This window comes from Aegilops tauschii, chromosome 3, assembly GCF_002575655.3.
Source record: "Aegilops tauschii subsp. strangulata cultivar AL8/78 chromosome 3, Aet v6.0, whole genome shotgun sequence".
NCBI classification, from domain to species: domain Eukaryota; kingdom Viridiplantae; phylum Streptophyta; class Magnoliopsida; order Poales; family Poaceae; genus Aegilops; species Aegilops tauschii.
In genome coordinates this window covers 129,503,824-129,522,131 of record NC_053037.3, presented here as the reverse complement: position 1 = coordinate 129,522,131, position 18,308 = coordinate 129,503,824, and the positions used below count along the sequence as shown (strand labels likewise).

The following is an 18,308-nucleotide window of genomic DNA, read 5'->3' as shown; positions in this document are numbered from 1 at the left end:
TTAACATGATTACTTATAACAAGACTTTGTCCTCGGGAACAAACGTAACTACTCACAAAGCATATTCATGTTCATAATCATAGAAGTATTAATTATCATTAAGGATCTGAACATATGATCTTCCACCGAATAAACCAACTAGCATCAACTACAAGGAGTAATCAACACTACTAGCAACCCACAGGTACCAATCTGAGGTTTTGAGACAAAGATCGGATACAAGAGATGAACTAGGGTTTGAGAGGAGATGGTGCTGGTGAAGATGTTGATGGAGATTGACCCCCTCTCGATGAGAGGATCGTTCGTGATGACTATGGCGATGATTTCCCCCTCCGGGAGGGATGTTTCCATGACAAAGATTGGTTCTGCCCAAGTTCCACCTCGAGACGGTGGCGCTTCATCCCGAAAGCTTCCTCTTAATTTTTTTCAGGTAAAAACCCTTCATATAGCAAAAGATGGGCACCGGGGGCCTGCCAGGTAGGCGGCAAGGCAGGGGCGCGCCCAGGGGGTAGGGCGCGCCCCCACCCTTGTGGTTGCCTGGTTGGTCCCCCGGGTGCTTTCTTCGCCCAATATTTTTTATTAATTCCAAAATGACTCTCCATGAACTTTCAGGACTTTTGGAGTTGTGAAGAATAGGTCTCTAATATTTGCTCCTTTTACAACGCAGAATTCCAGCTGCCGGCATTCTCCCTCTTCATGTAAACCTTTTAAAATAAGAGAGAAAAGGCATAAGTATTGTACCAAAATAGGTAGTAACAGCCCATAATGTAATAAATATCAATATAAAAGCATGATGCAAAATGGACGTATCAGATTTTATCGAATTGATGCCTAATTCTAGAGGATATTCTTGCATTATGGTTGTGGTGGATAAGCTAACACACTATTATCATTTTGTGCCCTTGTCACATCCTTTGACTGCTCTGCACATAGCCACAACTTACATGACCAACATCTACAAGTTACATGGGCTGCCCAATGCTCTAGTGCGTGATAGAGATCGCATATTAATAAGCTCTGTGTGGAAGGAACTTTTCAAGAAGGCAGTCACGCAAATTCGCATGTCATCATTGTACCCCCCCCATAGTCGGACGACACCATAGGAAGGGACAATCAGTGTTTAGAAGCATAGCTCTGTTGCTTTGTTCAAGCCTGCCCTCATGGTTCCAATGACTGCATCCATCATAATTTTGGTGCAACCAACTAGGGTCTGGCGGACCGCAGAACGGCCTCCTCGGGGTCCTGTTTATCCAGCGCAAACTGCCTATGACCTCAATAGGGTCCAGTTCATAATCCCACACCGGCTGGGGTGGGCATACACACGCGCGGTAGCAACGGGGACTGGACATCGATAGACAACCGGATGAGTATGGGGGTGCTGTACACATAGAGAGCCTCCTCTCACAACCGGCTAGGCCACCTCTATGTTCCGCACATGGGGGCTCGATGCAACAAACAACTGGTCTCGACTCTAAGTATAATCCTCACAACAACTACACAATCGTGCGAGCGAGAGTAATGTACATGTATCATTCAATCGGTCGTCCAACACTACCACGCATAATCGCAATGACTCGCGCATATGCAGGCTTCTCGTGCACCACACACAACTGAAGGTAGTGAGAGACTCGCATTGACCGGTCGGGCCAGCAAACTATGTATGTGCACGAGCAACGTTCAATCAGTCGACTCTCGCATCTAACGCCCGAGCTCAGTAATGGGAGGGATCGCTCGAGTTCAGTAATGCAAAGGGCTCGCTCGCACAGACGTGCATACGAGATAACATGCAAACCAGCCCTCCCGACCACCCGTCGTATTACCGTGTGAGGCAGAGAAGTCCCCAAAAAATTCTCGCCCTCACCTCTACCATGATTTTTACGTCATGGACGGCCCAAAAAAATGTCATGCACGTGCGCCTCTCGCCCGCCCAAGAAGAAAAGCACATCTTTTTTCATAGAAGTAGGTACCCACCACATCCATGATGATACATGTTTTTGTCACTATTATCATCATGGAAGTATTACTTCCATGACAGAAAATATTTTTGTTTGGGCCATATTGTCATGGATGTGCCCTTTTCTTGTAGCAAATGGAGTTTAACTATGTGATGTATTCCCTCCTTTGGTGAATTGAATCTTGCTCATGCTACGAGTTTCTTTATTTGGGATTGAATATTTTGGGAATCAGTGAGATCATGTGATGCATATCTAGTATAATCTCCAGACATACCCGTAGTGGCACTTAGGTGACTCCGTGGATTAAGAGTAGAACGATAAAGATCATTATTTGATTATTGACTATAAACTTTGGGGTTGCCTGAGGTGACATTGGGGCATTCTTTTATGAATCATGATTAGAAAGATAAACTTATGGGTGTGCCTAGCAATACTTATGCTATCTCATCCCACTTTTATCTAATAAGAAGAGGAACTTTGGGGGTGATTCTTTACCACACTTTTTGAATCATGTCTTTTAACTACGTTAATGATGTAGAGAGTTGAAACTTGTGAAAGTATGAACTATACGCCTTATTTCCAAGCATTGAGTCACCATTTTACACACTTTTGCTACTTGTTACCTTTCTGTCCTTGTTCATTCCAAAATTCAAAAGTATTTTTACCATCAAAATTTTCAATATCTTCCTGAACTAGTGCACAAATACAATTGACAACTGTATTGCGCATGTTGAGGATACAAGAGACTACTTGTATCTTGATTGTAGGGTTGTTTGAGAGGGACTACTTTCAACTACACCTCCCATGAATTGATAAACATTAGGTAATCCACTTGAGAGAAATTGCGGTTGTCCTACAATCGTCTTTGCTTGGAGGCCCAACAAAGTCTCCAATAATTGAAGTGTGTAGTAGATATGAGGGAGCCTCCACCATCTCAAGGGACACGGGAACCAACCAGCTGACTAACCGACCCATGTCCAACGTGACCAGTAGCATATGCACTAACATATAAACAGACCTGAGAAATGTAACCGATCCAAGTATATAAAGCGGGAAAGGGGTTTCCTCGCCTAATCTTTCCTATCCCTCTTGCTGGCTCTCATTGTAGCACCTTGTAGTCGAGTTACCTCACCAAGATCTCCCCCATCTCCGATGAACATCAACGTAATACATCCCCACAGTAGGAGTAGGGTGTAACCACGTTCGGGGGTTACAAACTGGGTAGACCATGTTGTCTCGAATATGTAGTCATTCCAATCTACCACTAGTATACCCGCCCAAATAGATTTGCTATCTCTCAATAGCACTACTAAATAGAACATCAACAGGGTTCCACTTGTCTTTCCAAATCTTAGTAGATCTACAATTATCAATGCGTTCCATAAGGCCAAGCTCCAGCAGACTTCTTCCTTTCAGGTAATCCCGCCAAGTGTGACAAGCACCCTTTTTCTTTGTCGCATTCATAATTTCTTCATTTCTAAAAACAGTTTTCCTTTGAAGACACACACAGAAGCTCATTGGATTGGTAATCATGCGCTGTTTGTGCTTCCCTAACATCGGCACATTCAATCTCTCGATGTCAAGAAAACCCATGTCACCCAGGGCTTTGGCTGAGTAATCTCGCTCCATTTGTGTCAGTGCATATTGCGATTGTCCACATCAGCTCCCCACCAATATGCAGCCATAGCTAAGATTAAATTTGTACACATAATATTGGACAGGGAGAAGCGGGTCAAGGATTTTTTGAAAATTGATTGGGCCATAGATTTCAGCTACACTTCCCGCCCAGGCAAGCTTAAAACTTATCGCCCCCCAACCACCAACTTGAGCACAATAGTGCATACATTTTCAAAGGCCTTCGCCGTCCTTCCTTGCAAGGTTCTAGGCATCCCCAGATACTTCTTCCCAAGGGCCTCCCAATCAATGTTAAGATGCTGAAGAACTTTGGTTTTCACATCATTGTGAAAATTATTGCTGATGGAAGTTGTGGATTGTGTCGTATTGTCTAGCTACCAAGAACCATTATTGCAACAATCAAGCAAGGACTGTAAACAATCAGCCCCTCTCGCCGAATTTCGGCAAAGATCAAGTAGTAATCAACAAAGAGTAGATAGTAAATCCATGGCACGTGGATCACCACATGAATACCTCCAGATAGGAATTGCGGCCCAAAAAGTTTCAGTAAGCTTAAGATCCCCTCACTAAAAAGCCGAAAAAGATAGGAGAATGGGATCCTCTTGCCTAATACGCCTGGTAGGCTTAATGGAGTCCCGGAGTTGTTTGTTAACTTTATTAAGAAATCCATAATACACGCACACTTCATCGCGATATTAACCCGGGATAAGTAGAAACCCGATATGAGCATATTGTCTCTCAAGTATGATCACTCCACTCTACCATAGTCTTTTTCCCTATCTAGTTTAACTGCACAAGCCACCATCTTTCCTCGCTCCCTCTTCGACTTATGCATTCAGTTTAGTGCCTTCAACACACACTAGCCACACATATACTCCTCTATAAAGAAATATGACATCGTTTAGATCATTAAGTACTTATAAATCTTGTTTCAAACAACAACAGATACCACTACCAGCAGAAGAATCTAAGAGCAACTCTAGCAAATTTGTTATATCAGTGTGATTGCCATAATAATCGCCAGTATGGCGATTTTGGCCAAAAAGTTGCTGTAGCAGAATTGCCATCCGTGCTCGATCGGCCTAATTTGTGGAGGTCGCGCCAAATCGAGCCCTGCGAACCTCAGTATTTGGCAGTTGGGTGAGGAGATATAGCGTTCCCTCCATCCACCCAAATATTGGCGCCACAGACATTTTAGGATGCATGCGCTTTTCCGCTTCTGCACATAACCCAGTGCGGCCACTATTTGGTGCCACCTTTGCCACTCGGACTGCACAATTTGGCCCCAGTCGCTTGCGATAAGCCACTCATAGAACTCCCATGCTTCATCGGAGCCTCGCGCCTACTTCCCACCATCTGACCGTGAACCCTTTCATCGGACGACCCCAAGGTTTTCGACAACTTTCCGAGAGATAAATTTCCCAAACCTTTTCTTATAGATTTAGTCTAGCGGCTCATAGATTGGTGTTGATGACATAGGATTCACATTGTATGTAGATGGATTGGTGGAGCTTTTTTTATGATTCTTTGTTGGATTCAAGCTCTGAGTTCAAAAGTGAGATCAGTCTGGCAAAGGCAAGGAGTGTTCATGATTGCCGAATGGATAGAGGCAACCGGAACAAAGAGAAAGCGTGTGAGGTCGCAGGTTGGTCGTGCGACATTTCACTTAACAAAATCGAGGGCCACAAGAAGCTCATGCGTGATTACTTTCTGTCGAGTTGTATCTTCCCTTTCGTTTTTTTGGCGCTGCTTCCGCATGACCGTATGACTGTCTTGTCGGACATGGAAGCCAATAAACCATTCTTTCAACAACGGGGAAAAGATGTTTGTGTCCTAGGCTTCCTGTTATTAGGTCACCAAGGCACTTCGGATGATTGATGCGGCATTCTTGCAAATGCATGAATGCACGAAATGTACGCTGAAACTATGGTGAGGGTATATGAAGAGCAGTATATGCGAGCACCCAATGCCGAGGACAGGACAAGGCTTCTAGCGCATAGTGAAGCAAGAGGCTGGCCTAGGATGCTATGGAGTGTTGGAAGTATGCACTGAAGGTGGAAGAACTACCTTGCAGCTTGCACGACAAATTCACCGGGCATTGTCCTGACCGAACAATATCTTTGGAAGCCTCTGAAGATTTGTGGATTTGCCATTGCTACTTTGCGTCGTCTGTATCTCACAATCACATCAATGCCTGGCGGAGATCTCATATGTTTGCAAGGCTAGCTGGTGGTACTGCTTCACTTTGCAAGTTCTCGGTGAATGGCCATGACCAAGGCTACTATCTAGCTGGTGGCACCTATCCATCTTGGTCAACATTTGTGAAGACAATTTCTAATATCGACAAGAAGAAACTTAAACATTTCACCAAGATGCAAGGAGTAGCGAGGAACGATATTGAAAGAGCATTTGGAGTGCAGCAAGCAAGGTTGAAAAATTTCCAGGGGCCTTCTCATTGCTGGAATAAGAATTTCTTGACAAAGATCATGAATTCATGGATGAGAGAGACATGGCAAGCCCCATTGAATACAGACATATTGGCACAAATCGTGAGGACCCGTGGACACACAAACCACATTCAAACATTTCTTAAGGAGTACCCGAAGTTTGGAGATCGGTTCTCCCATCATCAGCTGAATGAGGATCTCATTCAGCGCCATTGGCAGCTAGCTAAATAGTGTGCTTACTTTTTTTCCGAAATTCATTTATTTTTACTTGTACAATTTATTTGGTCGGGCTATTTGTTGCATTTGGATTGTTTCTTAATCTGAATTATTTGTATTCGGATTAATAATTTGTAATATATTTGTTAGAGTATTGAATTGTTTGATCAAAATAGTTGCAATAGTGTAGAAAGAAGAAAACAGATGAATAGAAAAGGAGATGGAGGCCACATTATATGGCGAGCTGCGTACAGCTTCAACAGGCTTCAAAACATTATGAAACTTGCTCCATATGTAGTGTGAAGGCTACAAATATTGCAACTCCGCTAGAGCTTTGTGACGCACGTATGCATGCAGTTTAATCCCTTCAACGCGCACTAGCTAGAATCAGTTTCAAACAAAAAACAGAGAGTACTACTACTAGTTGAAGCAGAATCTGAGGCCGATTGCGCCACAAGCCGTCCAGCAGGTGGTGCGGCCCGGTTGGTTCCGACGCATGCACGCGGCCGGAGACGGGAGACCGTACGTACGTGGAGGCGGTCCAGCCAGCGCGGTTGGCTCGCCGGTTTGCCTGCCGCCGGGCAGGCGGGGCCGGCGAGAACGTGCCGTAGGGCGCGACAAAACCCACTGCATGCCCTCTGCGCTGCCGGGACAGGGCTGGGCTCCGGCGTGCCATTGCTGTTTTAACGCACGTACGACCGGTGCGTCTCCCCTTTTACTAATGCTGCGTGTTTTGCTTCTCCGTGCCGCATCCGGCGCGGCGACCATATGCATGCAGGCCAAGCCATGCACTGATGCCTGAGGGGCGCCGTGCGTACGTACACACAGAATACACACGCGCGCGCAACAAGACATGCAACCAGTCGCACTAATTTAAAGGGACCCGCCGGACGCGCGGTTAATCGTACCTAGTTTTATCGTTCCCATGCACCCATGCATGCTGCCAAAATGATTCAAACATGACAGGAGACCAAGCGAGGCCAAGTGCACTCCTAGTCCCAGTCCTAGACTAGTCTTATACTACTGTTATACATTGGGCGAGCAGCCGAGCACGTACCATAGACCACTTGTTTTTTCTTGCTGTCCCAGTGTCCCAGTGTACCATAAACTACTAAACTGAGGTAGGGTTACAATTGCAGGGATAACGACTGAAAAGAGGGCGATGGCATTAGGACGAATCATAACAGCTTGCTCACAAAAGAAAGGCTGAATCATGGCCGCAATCTTTCGAGGCTGTTCTTTGCAGGGCTTCCCATCCAATGGGGACAGCCTCTGACTCGGAATAGCATGCTTAGATGCCGCCCTCTCATCACATCACACACCAGTACATCGCACCCCAATGGTGGCGTCGCCGCCGTCCAACAAGTGAGATCGGCAGCCTAGCTAGCTCACGTAGGATTACCAAAAAGCGAGGCATGAGTATCCGCGTGGCTAGCCAAAAGCAAAGACCATATGTACTATATGAGTATGACCGACTGTTAGGGCAACTCCATCGCCGAACGCTGTTCTTTTTTCTCCTCGGGTCGGCCGAGCGGACGCGCGTGTCCACTTTTGAATTTGGATTGGTCGATGCGCCCAACGTGGCCGACGCATTAGTCCGCGTGGTCTTTGTTGGAGTATAGATTATGATAGGTTGAAGCAATGAGCTAGCTACTTGCCACCGCATGACTGCTCTAGGGACCGCACCGCACGCCACTATCACCGCCGCCACCGCTACCCACCGCCGATGCCACCACCGACGCCACTACCCCCCCCCCCCCCCCCCCCCCCCCCCCCAGCCTCATACCCCCAGATCCACAAGGACGCTGTTCGGGGAGGGGAGAGGATTCCAGATGCCATTTCCATTCGTCTATCAGGCATTCCCGGAGATGTTGCAGTCTCTCAGCGCAGTCTCGTCGGACGTCTTACGAGAGACAAGGGGGAGAAGATGGAGGGATCGGGTGGAGCGTAGCGGATCCACGACGACGCCCTCTCCTGGACGATATGTGTTCGGAGGTGGAGGGAAGCGGAGGAGGAGGTGGAGGAGAGCTCAGATCCGTACTCGATCTCCCATCGACATGCACTGATGTGCAAGGCTCGCACAGATTGGGAACTGCTGAACTTGGCCTGGAGGATTTACTTCGAAGGCAGCCTGGAGGAGAAGCGCAGGATGCTGCATCCATGAGCCGCGTTGTCAACTGGGCAAAGTAGGAGGGGAAATCGGAGGACCCGCGCCGCGCAACTCGGTGGGAGTGCCTGACGGGCCTGATGCCTAGGAGGGTTCTGCCATAGCCGGAGTAGGTGGATCTGCTGCCGTATTTGTCGCCGATTCCAGCGATGGACTGATGGCTGCGCCGCATACTACAAGTTTCAGTGCTGCACCAGTTGGACCTCCAGGATCTAGGCAAAAGGATTTGGGGGGCTCAGGTTTGCCTTTTGTGGGAGTGCACCTCAATTACCTAGCTGATAACATTTGGGAGCAGGATCAGGGGATTTTAGCCTCATCTGCCCAGCTTTGTTTCTCTGCTTATCATAAACATCACCTATGCGTGCATGGATTGGAATGGATCCCCAGTGAGCAAAAGCTGGAGCGATCCTTGCATAGCCCTGTCTCAGATATGCTCGCAACACAGAGGGGGTAGTTTGATGCTGGGGGAGTGGTTGCGCTCGCGGCTGCTGGCTCTGGCCAGGAAAATGGCACTGCTATGTTGGTGATGCAGAGATAAGGTGGATTCAGATTCTTTCAGAAGGAGAGACGCGCCAAGAAAATTGTCAAAAAAGTGCTGACGGAGATGCCATCATGGAGGGCCTGCTGCCTTGCTGCCATGGTGACTGGGCAGAAGAGTTCCATACCCAACTTTGGGCCCCTATATATAGGGGCGTGCCTGCAAACCCTAACAACACTTCTTCCTCCACCCCACTCCTCAAGACCGCCTCCACCACAGCTTGGGTGGATTGTGCTATGGGGACAATCGGCGCGGCCGCAGGAGGGGCAAGAACAAAGGGGGGGTAGAGGGGAGAACATGGGTCCTTGGCAACAAGAGCAATCGCTGCAAGCTCAAATGGGGCCGCACAACAATTCTTTGGGTACGACTTCCACGGAGCTCTATCGCCATGGGACTTCCCTGGGCAGTTCCCACCCCCGTACCCTCAGCAGTAGTGGTTTAGCCCCCCTCCACCACCGCTTGGTCCACAGCAGGGGCAAGGCCCTGGGAGCTCGACAGATCCAACTTCTGTCTCGTTTGGGAGCCAGGTCAGCAACAGATCCCAGAACAAGAATTCACAGAGGAAGAAGCAGGATCAGGCAGCTAAAGTTTCTCCAGACCCAATCACTGGCTTGATGTGGTCTGCTACAATAGTGATGATCCTAGACATCATGTGGACAAGTGTGTGAAGCCTAAAAATTGCTTCATTTGCAAAATGGTCACCCACAGAGTAGACAACTGTCCTGTCAGGAAAACGCCACATACTTCTGCTAGATATGTTGGCAATGCTGCACCTGGACTGGGGTTTTACCATGTGGATGAACCAACTGTTCATGCTCAGCATCTTGGTGCTTTGAAGAATGTTGGCATTGTTCTTGTGGAGTCTGGAGAAGTTACTAAACAGGAGCTGACTAGTGAATTTGTAGGTATCTATAAGACAAATTGGCCATGGCCTATCAATGCTTTGGATGAATGGTTCTTCCTAGTGAAATTCCCTCCTGAAATATATGTGGTACAAGTTGTTGGGTATCCTTGCTTTGGTCTCAAGAAGGATAATGACATTGTTAATTTGGAAGTTTGGAAAGGTGACGTGGAGGCTGAAGATGATCTCTAGGAGGTTTGGATCAAAATTAGGAACTTGAATCCCAAATGGTGTGAATGGTCAATGCTGGACCAGATCACCTCTACTCTAGGTGTGCTAAATGATGTGGACCAGCAACATAATTCCAGGTCCTTCTATGAGACTGTCAGAGTTAAAATTGTGTGCAAGGACCCTTATAAGATTCCAGAAGAAAGGATGTTTGGGATTGATGGAAAAATCTATAGGTTTCTGATTGAGGTTGAACCTCTCATACCTCCTGCAGACCCAGTCATTTCCACCAACCCTTCCTCTGGTACTCAACCATCCATGGATACAGAACATAGGGACTATACTTCTGAGGAAGATGGGTCTAACAAGGGCTCTAGAACTGGGTTTGATCATGGCTTTGGTACTGGTTGTGAAACTATATATTAACCCTAGAAACCAGTCTATTGGCCATAACCACCTAATTAGTGAAGTGACTCCCACCTCCCACTTGAAGACTCACCTCCCAGAATCACAATACTCACGCAGGGTCAGTAACTTGGAAAAGTTTCTGAATTCTGTGCAAGGAGATGTTGTGGGTTTCAACTTGCTCAGAGAGTTGGAATTGATGGGTGATGATCTTGAAACTGAGGAGGATTCTGAGGACCTGCATGATGACCAGGTGGACTCTAAGATTGGATTAACTCACAATGCCTCCATTATAGATGATCAATATGAGACTGAATTTCCCAGGCTCCCTCAACCCAAAAATTCAACCAAATGGCGGTCTGTTCAAGCTGTCAAAATGAGGTCATGGTTGGCTGGTGATAAAAGAACCATAATTGAGAAAGCTCAGCAATTCAAGGAGCTTCAGAACCTGGAGGTACCTACATACCATGGTAAGAAAAACCCCACTTTCCCTATTTTCAATAATTCCTTGTTTGTTTCTGTTGCCTCTAGTATTGGTGTAGAAGTTGATAAAATAGATAATGCTAGTGATCTAAATACTACTTTTGACAGGACTGTGGAACTGTTCCTAGATCCGAGTTGGCATGTAGCACCTCTAGTAAAATTCCTCCTGATTCCCCTGCTAATTATAATGAAGGGCTCTGGTCCCTCATTTGCAAACATAGATGGGGCAAGCACCCCATGACCAGAGATTCCTCACGAATGCTCTGTTCTAGAATGTGAGGGGTTTTGCTGCCTCGGGGAGGAAACCTCTCATTATTGACACCATTAGTAAAACTCATGCAACTGTTCTGGGATTCCAGGAAACTAAAAAAGGAGCATTCTCTGTCTCTTACCTTAAATCCCTGGTGGGGACTAGGGATTTTTCATGGCATCACCTACCATCTAAATGCTCTGCTGGTGGCATCCTGATGGGAGTGGACCTGGAAATTTTTGATGTAATTTCTTGGTCTCACCTAGAGTCCTCTATTAGTTGTTTAGTCAAGGTAAAAACTGATTTGCAAATCTTTAGGTTGGTTACTGTTTATGGCTCTTCCTATGAGGAAGGCAAAGAAGCTTTTATTTCTGAGCTCCACACACTTTTTATTGATGTGGATACTCCTACTCTCATTGGCGGGGATTTCAATCTTGTTAAAACTCTGGGATAAAATTAATGGTGTGATTAATCATAAATGGGGTGACAATTTCAATGCTTGGATTGAATTGGAGCCTCTTGGAGATTAAGCTGACTAGTAGGAAATTTACTTGGGCCAATAATCAAGTGGACCTTATTGTGTCTACTATTGATGGACTTTTCTATGATACTAACCTAGATAAAATGTTTCCTTTATCCGCTTGCAAAGCTTTAACTAGATGTGGTAGTGATCACACCCCCATTCTCTAGGACTCTGGTATGAACCAACTCCCTAGGAAAAGTAGTTTTAAATTTGAAAAGTGGTGGCTTCTGAGCGAGGACTTCTCTAACCTAGTCAGGTAGATCTAGTCAGAACCCACTGGTGCTAGCTCTCCTTTGGAGAACTGGCAGATAAAAGTTAGAAGGTTTAGGAAGGCCACAAAAGGGTGGAGTACTAATGAGGAAGGTAGCCTTAGGAGATACAAAAGGATTCTCCTTCTGGAATTTGATGCCCTAGACATTAAATCAGAATATTCTGATACCGTGAAACTAAGCTAACTAGAATGAATTTCATTCATGAGGAGCTCAACAAAATTTGTCTCAAAGAGGAGACCAAAGCTAAACAGAGGTCTAGAGATAGGGACATCAAAGAGGGAGACAGTAACACTGCATATTTCCATGCAGTAGACAACCATAGGAGAAGTAAAACCCTTATCCACTCCTTAGATGGTCCTGATGGCCTAGTCACTGATATTAAAGACATGCTTGGGATTGCTAGTGACTTCTATAAAGACCTCTTTAAGAAGGAAGAGTGATTTGGGTTTAGCCCGAGCCCTGATTTTTTTCTCTGATGTAGAAAAAGTCTCCCAGATGAGAATAATGTGCTAGAGACCCCTTTCTCTGAAGTGGAGATTAAATTAGCTATGTTTGTCTCTTACCCAGATGGGGGCCTTGGCCCTGATGGGATTCCTTTCATTTTCTACCAACACTTTTGGGATCTCATCAAAACAAACCTGGTGGCTTTGTTTCAGGTCTTTCACAGAGGAGAACTAAATATACATAGGCTTAACTTTGCCATGATCACTCTCATTCGTAAAGAAGCTGAGGCTACTTATATGAAGAAGTTTAGACCAATTAGTCTTATTAACTGTAGTTTCAAAATTTTCTCCAAGGTTCTCACCAACAGACTCTCTATAGTTTTGCAAAGGATGGTTGCTAGTAATCAGTCTCCTTCCTTAAAGGGAGATATGTTTTAGAAAGTGTGGTTACTGCACATGAGGCACTGCACTCAGTCCACTCTAGTAAAGAAGAGGGCCTGGTCCTCAAATTAGATTATGAGAAGGCTTTTGACATGGTTGACCTGAGTTTCCTGATAGAACTATTAAAACTTAGAGGTTTTGGTGGTTACTCATGGGGGTTCTGTTGGGGTTAAACTCAATAATGTAGAAAGTGAATTTTTCCTCATTGGAAAAGGGTTGAGGCAGAGGGGATCCCATCTCTCCTCTCCTTTTCAACTTAGTTGTAAATGTTCTTAGTAAATGTTGTATAAGGCTAATAACAAGGGCTTGATTGCTGGGCTCTGCCCAGGAGTCTGTCTTGGGGGTATCATCTGTCTCCAGTATGAAGATGATACCATTCTGTTCCTCGACAAAAACCCTAGTCATGCCAAGAACCACAAAATTGTCTTAACTTGCTTTGAACAGGTATCTAGCATGAGGATTAACTATTTTAAAAGTGAACCCATTCCCATAAATATTGACGATCATGAGTTTAATTACTACCTCCCCATCTTAGATTGTAGTGGGGGAAGTTTCCTATCAAATATCTAGGGATCCCCCCTACACCATGACAAGTTAAGGAGAGAGGACATTCAACCTCTTTTAGATAAAATCCTAAAGCGAATCACCGGGTGGAGAGGAAAACTCCAATCCTACAAAGGCGGGATGGTTTTGATACAGGCCTGTCTTGCCAGCATTCCTATCTATCTTCTTTCTTTCTTTAAATTCCCTAAGTGGGTTGTCCATATGATCAATTCCCAAATGGCCAATTTCCCATGGAATGATTTTGAGAGTCATAGAAAACTCCACTTAGCTAACTGGGGGATGGTCTCTACGAAAAGAGATTTTGGGGGCCTTGGTATCCCTAACCTCCAAGAGATTAATATCAGCCTTTTGGGCTCTTGGATTAAAAGGTATTAAGAGGGATAAGGTAAACCCTGGAAGATGATCATTGATCATAAATACATGGCAGGGAGGCCTAACCTATTTTCCCCTGCCCCAACTCATAACTGCTCCAGATTTGGGAAAGGGGTTAGCTCCATTACTCAAACCTTGAAATTTGGATATAGGTGGAATATTGGTGTAGGTAATAAAGTTAGGTTTTGGGAGGATACATGGTTTGGCACTTCTCCCTTGGCAGTTCAATTTTGGCCTGTCTACTCTATCTGCAATGAGCAAACTAAATGTGTGAATGAGGTCTGGGATGGTCATCAGCTGAAGCTCTCCTTTAGAAGGAACTTTGATGACAAGTTGATGGAACAATGGTACCAACTAGTAGAAATAGTTGGGAGCATTGCTTTGTCCTCTAATCCTAATGCCCTGATTTGGCAATTGGATAACAAGGGCCATTACTCATCTAGTTCTCTTTATCATGTGATCAACTTTAGGGGGGTCCAACCCATGTTTATCCATGTTGTGTGGAAACTTAGTGTTCCCCCTAAAATACATGTTTTTCTCTTGCTGCTTTCTAATAATAAGCAAATGACCAGAGACAACTTAAGGAAGATATGTATAATTAAGCCTCTTGATTGTGTTTATTACTCTGAACATTAATCCGGCATGCACTTGTTCTTTGACTGTATTGTGGCCAAACATGTGTGCTCCTTCATTAATGAACACTTTGGCGTTCAAGTGGGGGGGTCCGATTTTGAGTTTATTGCTAGATTATGGATTTCTAACAACAAATACTTGGCCTTGAATACTATTAGTTCAATATTGCTTTGGTGTCTTTGGAAATATAGAAACTCTATGATTTTCAACAACACTACTTGGATCTCTGTTAACTAGGTGCTCAGATTGATCCTGAACACAGTCAGGAACTGGACTATTCTGTCCCCAGAGTTGTGCAAGGAAAGACTGTTGGTCTTTGCAGCACAAATGGCGAAATTCCTTCAGAAACCAATGATGATCACTTGTGGATGAGCCCACAAAACATGCTGGCGTTTGACCCATGGAGGAAACTAAAGATCTCTGAAGACGATGGGGGCTTCTTGTTTCCCAAGAAGAGAGACATCGGTGACAAACCTGTTTTGACTAGCCCTATGTAGACACTCATCAACTGCTGGTCTCCTCAAGCCACTGCGACGCCACCTATGAAGACCAGCAGGGCATCTCAGGAGGTCACCTGCATCCAGTAGTTTCCCCCCTCGACCACCATTTTAGTTGTTCCCAGCCTGCCTTGTAATAGGGCGTATTAGATGAACTTGTTTTTAATTTTTCTTGATGTTTCTTTCCGAACTGCTCCTCTAAGTGAGCTCATGTAAGGAACTATGTCTGAGGGTTTCTTTCGAGCAACGGGACCGGGGAGGAACCTCCCTGTTCTTCTAAAAAATATAGATTATGATAGGTTAGGGGTTTTTAAGATTGATCAAAATCTTTTAGATACGATTCCTATCTTATCTCTAGGAGCGCCTTCTTGCCCTCCAAGTCTTGCACTCTATATATACTTGCCCTCGAGGCTCAATAATACAACCACCGCATTACGTCAATCTCCCTCTCTATTCCCTTTACATGGTATCAGCCTAACTTCGATCCAAACCCTAGACGCCGCCGCTTCCGCACTGCGCCGCCCCGGGGCGGTCGATCTCTATGGTAGCCACCAGGGGTTGCGCCACCTGTACCACGGGTTCGTCTGCCGATCCAGTTGATCGGCTGCCCCATAGAGTCTTTTCCCCGATCCTTTGATCTAGGTTTTCCTCTCTCCCCGGTCGCATTGATCGATGTCTTCTTTGTGGTTCTCTGATCTAAGATCGGTCTGCATCACCTACTGCCGCCGTCGACCCTGCGTTCCTCTACTCCTACACCGGCGCGACCGCCTGGCCTCTTCTCCGAAGCGATGACCTTGGGCGATGTGGCGGCCCATCACGGCTGTCGCCTGTGCGTCTGCCAGCCCGTCGCTGCCCCGCTGCGAATGGGCCTCCTTCATGACCACTTGCCTTCGCCACATATGTACGTCCACCTCCGCATGACGCTGTTGTCGGAATTGGGGCTCCGCAGACCCAAGATAGGTTCAAACTCTGGGGTGTGCGCGAAGAACTCTACCAAGTTTAAACCTGTTGCTCACTGCCTCACGGCCTTGCTCCGGCGTGCTCGAGCGGGAGGGAAGGAAAGGTGGACACGGTGATTTACCCAGGTTCGGGCCACCTTGCCGTGTAAGCCCCTACTCCTGCTTTGTGGTGGATTGCCTTGCGAGGAGGCTGAGTATGAACTAGTATAAGGATGAACTACCTCGTGAGGGCTCAGGGTTCGGTCTCTGGATCCGATCCCTCTCTACGGTGGCATCTAACCTATATTTATACTGGCCCGGTCCTCCTCCCCCAAAGCTCTAGGCGGGAAGGGGAGTCCACAATGGCCAATTTTGAAGGGGGACAATAGTACACCCTATCCTGACTAAAGGTGGTCTTCGCCTACAAAGCTTCTGGTTGTGATGCATAGGCGGGCTTGGCGATGACCTCCGTCCTGCCGAGCCCGCCGTCCTGGTCCTATTGCACCAAAGAGGCAACCCTGGGAACCCACGCGCTAGCCTTGTCCCTTTAGCACCAAAGCGGAAAACCTCTCAGTTCGCGCCCGCTGGCACCCTTCTAGCGCTGCTCGTCATGGCTCGCGTCACCCACGTGCATCGCGAGCGCGGGGTGGTGAGCCTAGAAGTATCCCCCCACGAGGGGCCTCGGGAGGCTGCCCCTAACGGAGCCCTTGGGTGCCTTACAATGCTTGCTCTTGCTCGCCTCGCGAGGCGAGGGCCTCGCGAGGCTCTTGCTTGGGGAGTCTTGACACTGGGCCAGGCCGGGCCCTTTGATGATGCCACACGATGGGCCGCAGGCAGACATGCCTAGTAGCCCCTGGGCCCGTGGCGCGCATGATCCTGGTTTGAGACGAAGGCGAAGAGGAGAGGGCGAAGAAGTGCGGCCCCCAACCGCCTGTGGGCCAGGCTCGACGCGTGGCGCACGACGGGGCACGGGACGCCCCAACTTCCCCACGTCGCTGCGGCAACTGCCTAGGCTGACATAAAGCCTCGCGCGCGCCATAGAGCCATCATTGCTCCCTTGTCCTGCGTCTTCCTTGTCCTGCCGAGATCCCCTTTCTCTTGCGCGAGCTTTCTCCAGATCCAAACCGAGCAGCTCTTCCTTCCTCCTCGCCGGCGCCGGCGACTTCGCGAATGGCGCCCGCTGGGAAGGCGAAGTCCGCAGCCCCAGCCGCGAGTTCCTCCTCCCTCGCGCCAGCGCTCCTGACCTCCACCGTCGCTGAGGAGAAGGACCTTAATCCGGTGCTTCCTATGATAGCCGACGACCATAACGAATGGGGTGCGACCCAGATATGGCCGGGCTTGGCGCGCGGTGCAGCCTGGGGGAGTCCGTCTACCCCTTCTTCCTCCACAACATCTTCGCCGGGCTAGTTTCGCCCTTCTCCGAGTTCTTCTACACCATCCTTGCGCATTACCAAATCCATGCCCTCCACCTTCAGCCAACTCCATTCTCCTCCTGTCCATCTTCGCCTTCTACTGCGAGGTCTTTGTGGGCGTGAGGCCCTCGGTGGCGCTCTTCCGCTACTTCTTCAGCTTGCGGTTCACCGCCCAGGGCTAGTGATCCCTGTGTGTCTCCAACGTATCTATAATTTTTATTGTTCCATGCTATTATATTATCTGTTTGCATGTTTTATATGCATTAATATGCTATTTTATATTATTTTTGGGACTAACTTATTAACCTAGAGCCCAGTGCCAGTTTCTGTTTTTCCCTTGTTTTTTAGCTTCGCAGAAAAGGAATACCAAACGGAGTCCAAACGGAATAAAACCTTCGTGATGATTTTTCTTGGACCAGAAGACACCCAGGAGACTTGGAGTGCAAGTCAGTAGAGCTACGAGGCGGCCACAAGGGTGGAGGGCGCGCTGATGTTGGCTGGAACTACGTCGGTATTTCTCCAAAGAGGAAGGGATGATGCAGCACAAAAACGGTCGGTATTTCCCTCAGTGATGAGACTAAGGTTATCGAACCAGTAGGAGAACCACGCAACACCATGTAAACAGCTCCTGCACACAAAGAACAAATACTTGCAACCCGACGTGTTAAAGGGTTGTCGATCCCTTTCGGGTAACAGTGCCAGAAATTAGCAAGTGGACGTGAGAAAGTTGTAATATATTGAATAAATAGATCACAAATAAAATAAAGTGCAGCAAGGTATTTTTGTATTTTTGGATTAATAGATCTGAAAATAAGAGTAAATAAAAATAGATCACAAAGGCAAATAAAATAAAGAAGAGACCCGGGGGCCGTAGATTTCACTAGTGGCTTCTCTCGAGAAAAATAGCATACGGTGGGTAAACAAATTACTATTGGGAAATTGATAGAACTTCAAATAATCATGAAGATATCTAGGCAGTGATCATTATATAGGCATCACGTCCAAGATTAGTAGACCGACTCCTGCCTGCATCTACTACTATTACTCC

At 46.8% G+C, this 18,308-nt stretch overlaps 1 protein-coding gene across 1 annotated transcript; it reads left to right on the top strand.

The window, feature by feature from the left end:
- The first annotated feature begins 8,046 nt into the window (after positions 1-8,046).
- LOC120976544 (uncharacterized) lies at positions 8,047-18,047 on the top strand. The gene is made up of 2 exons (XM_040403644.3): positions 8,047-10,902; positions 14,651-18,047. The coding sequence occupies exons 1-2, from the start codon at positions 10,383-10,385 to the stop codon at positions 14,908-14,910; spliced, it is 780 nt and encodes a 259-aa protein (XP_040259578.2). The 5' UTR covers positions 8,047-10,382; the 3' UTR covers positions 14,911-18,047.
- The last annotated feature ends 261 nt before the right edge of the window (positions 18,048-18,308 follow it).

Bases quoted from the DNA above. Each gene is read 5' to 3' on its own strand.
- LOC120976544 (XM_040403644.3), top strand. From the start codon at position 10,383: ATGGGTCTAACAAGGGCTCTAGAACTGGGTTTGATCATGGCTTTGGTA. The intron at 10,903-14,650 runs GTAAGAAAAACC...TCTGTTAACTAG, and splicing joins GGAGGTACCTACATACCATG to GTGCTCAGATTGATCCTGAA.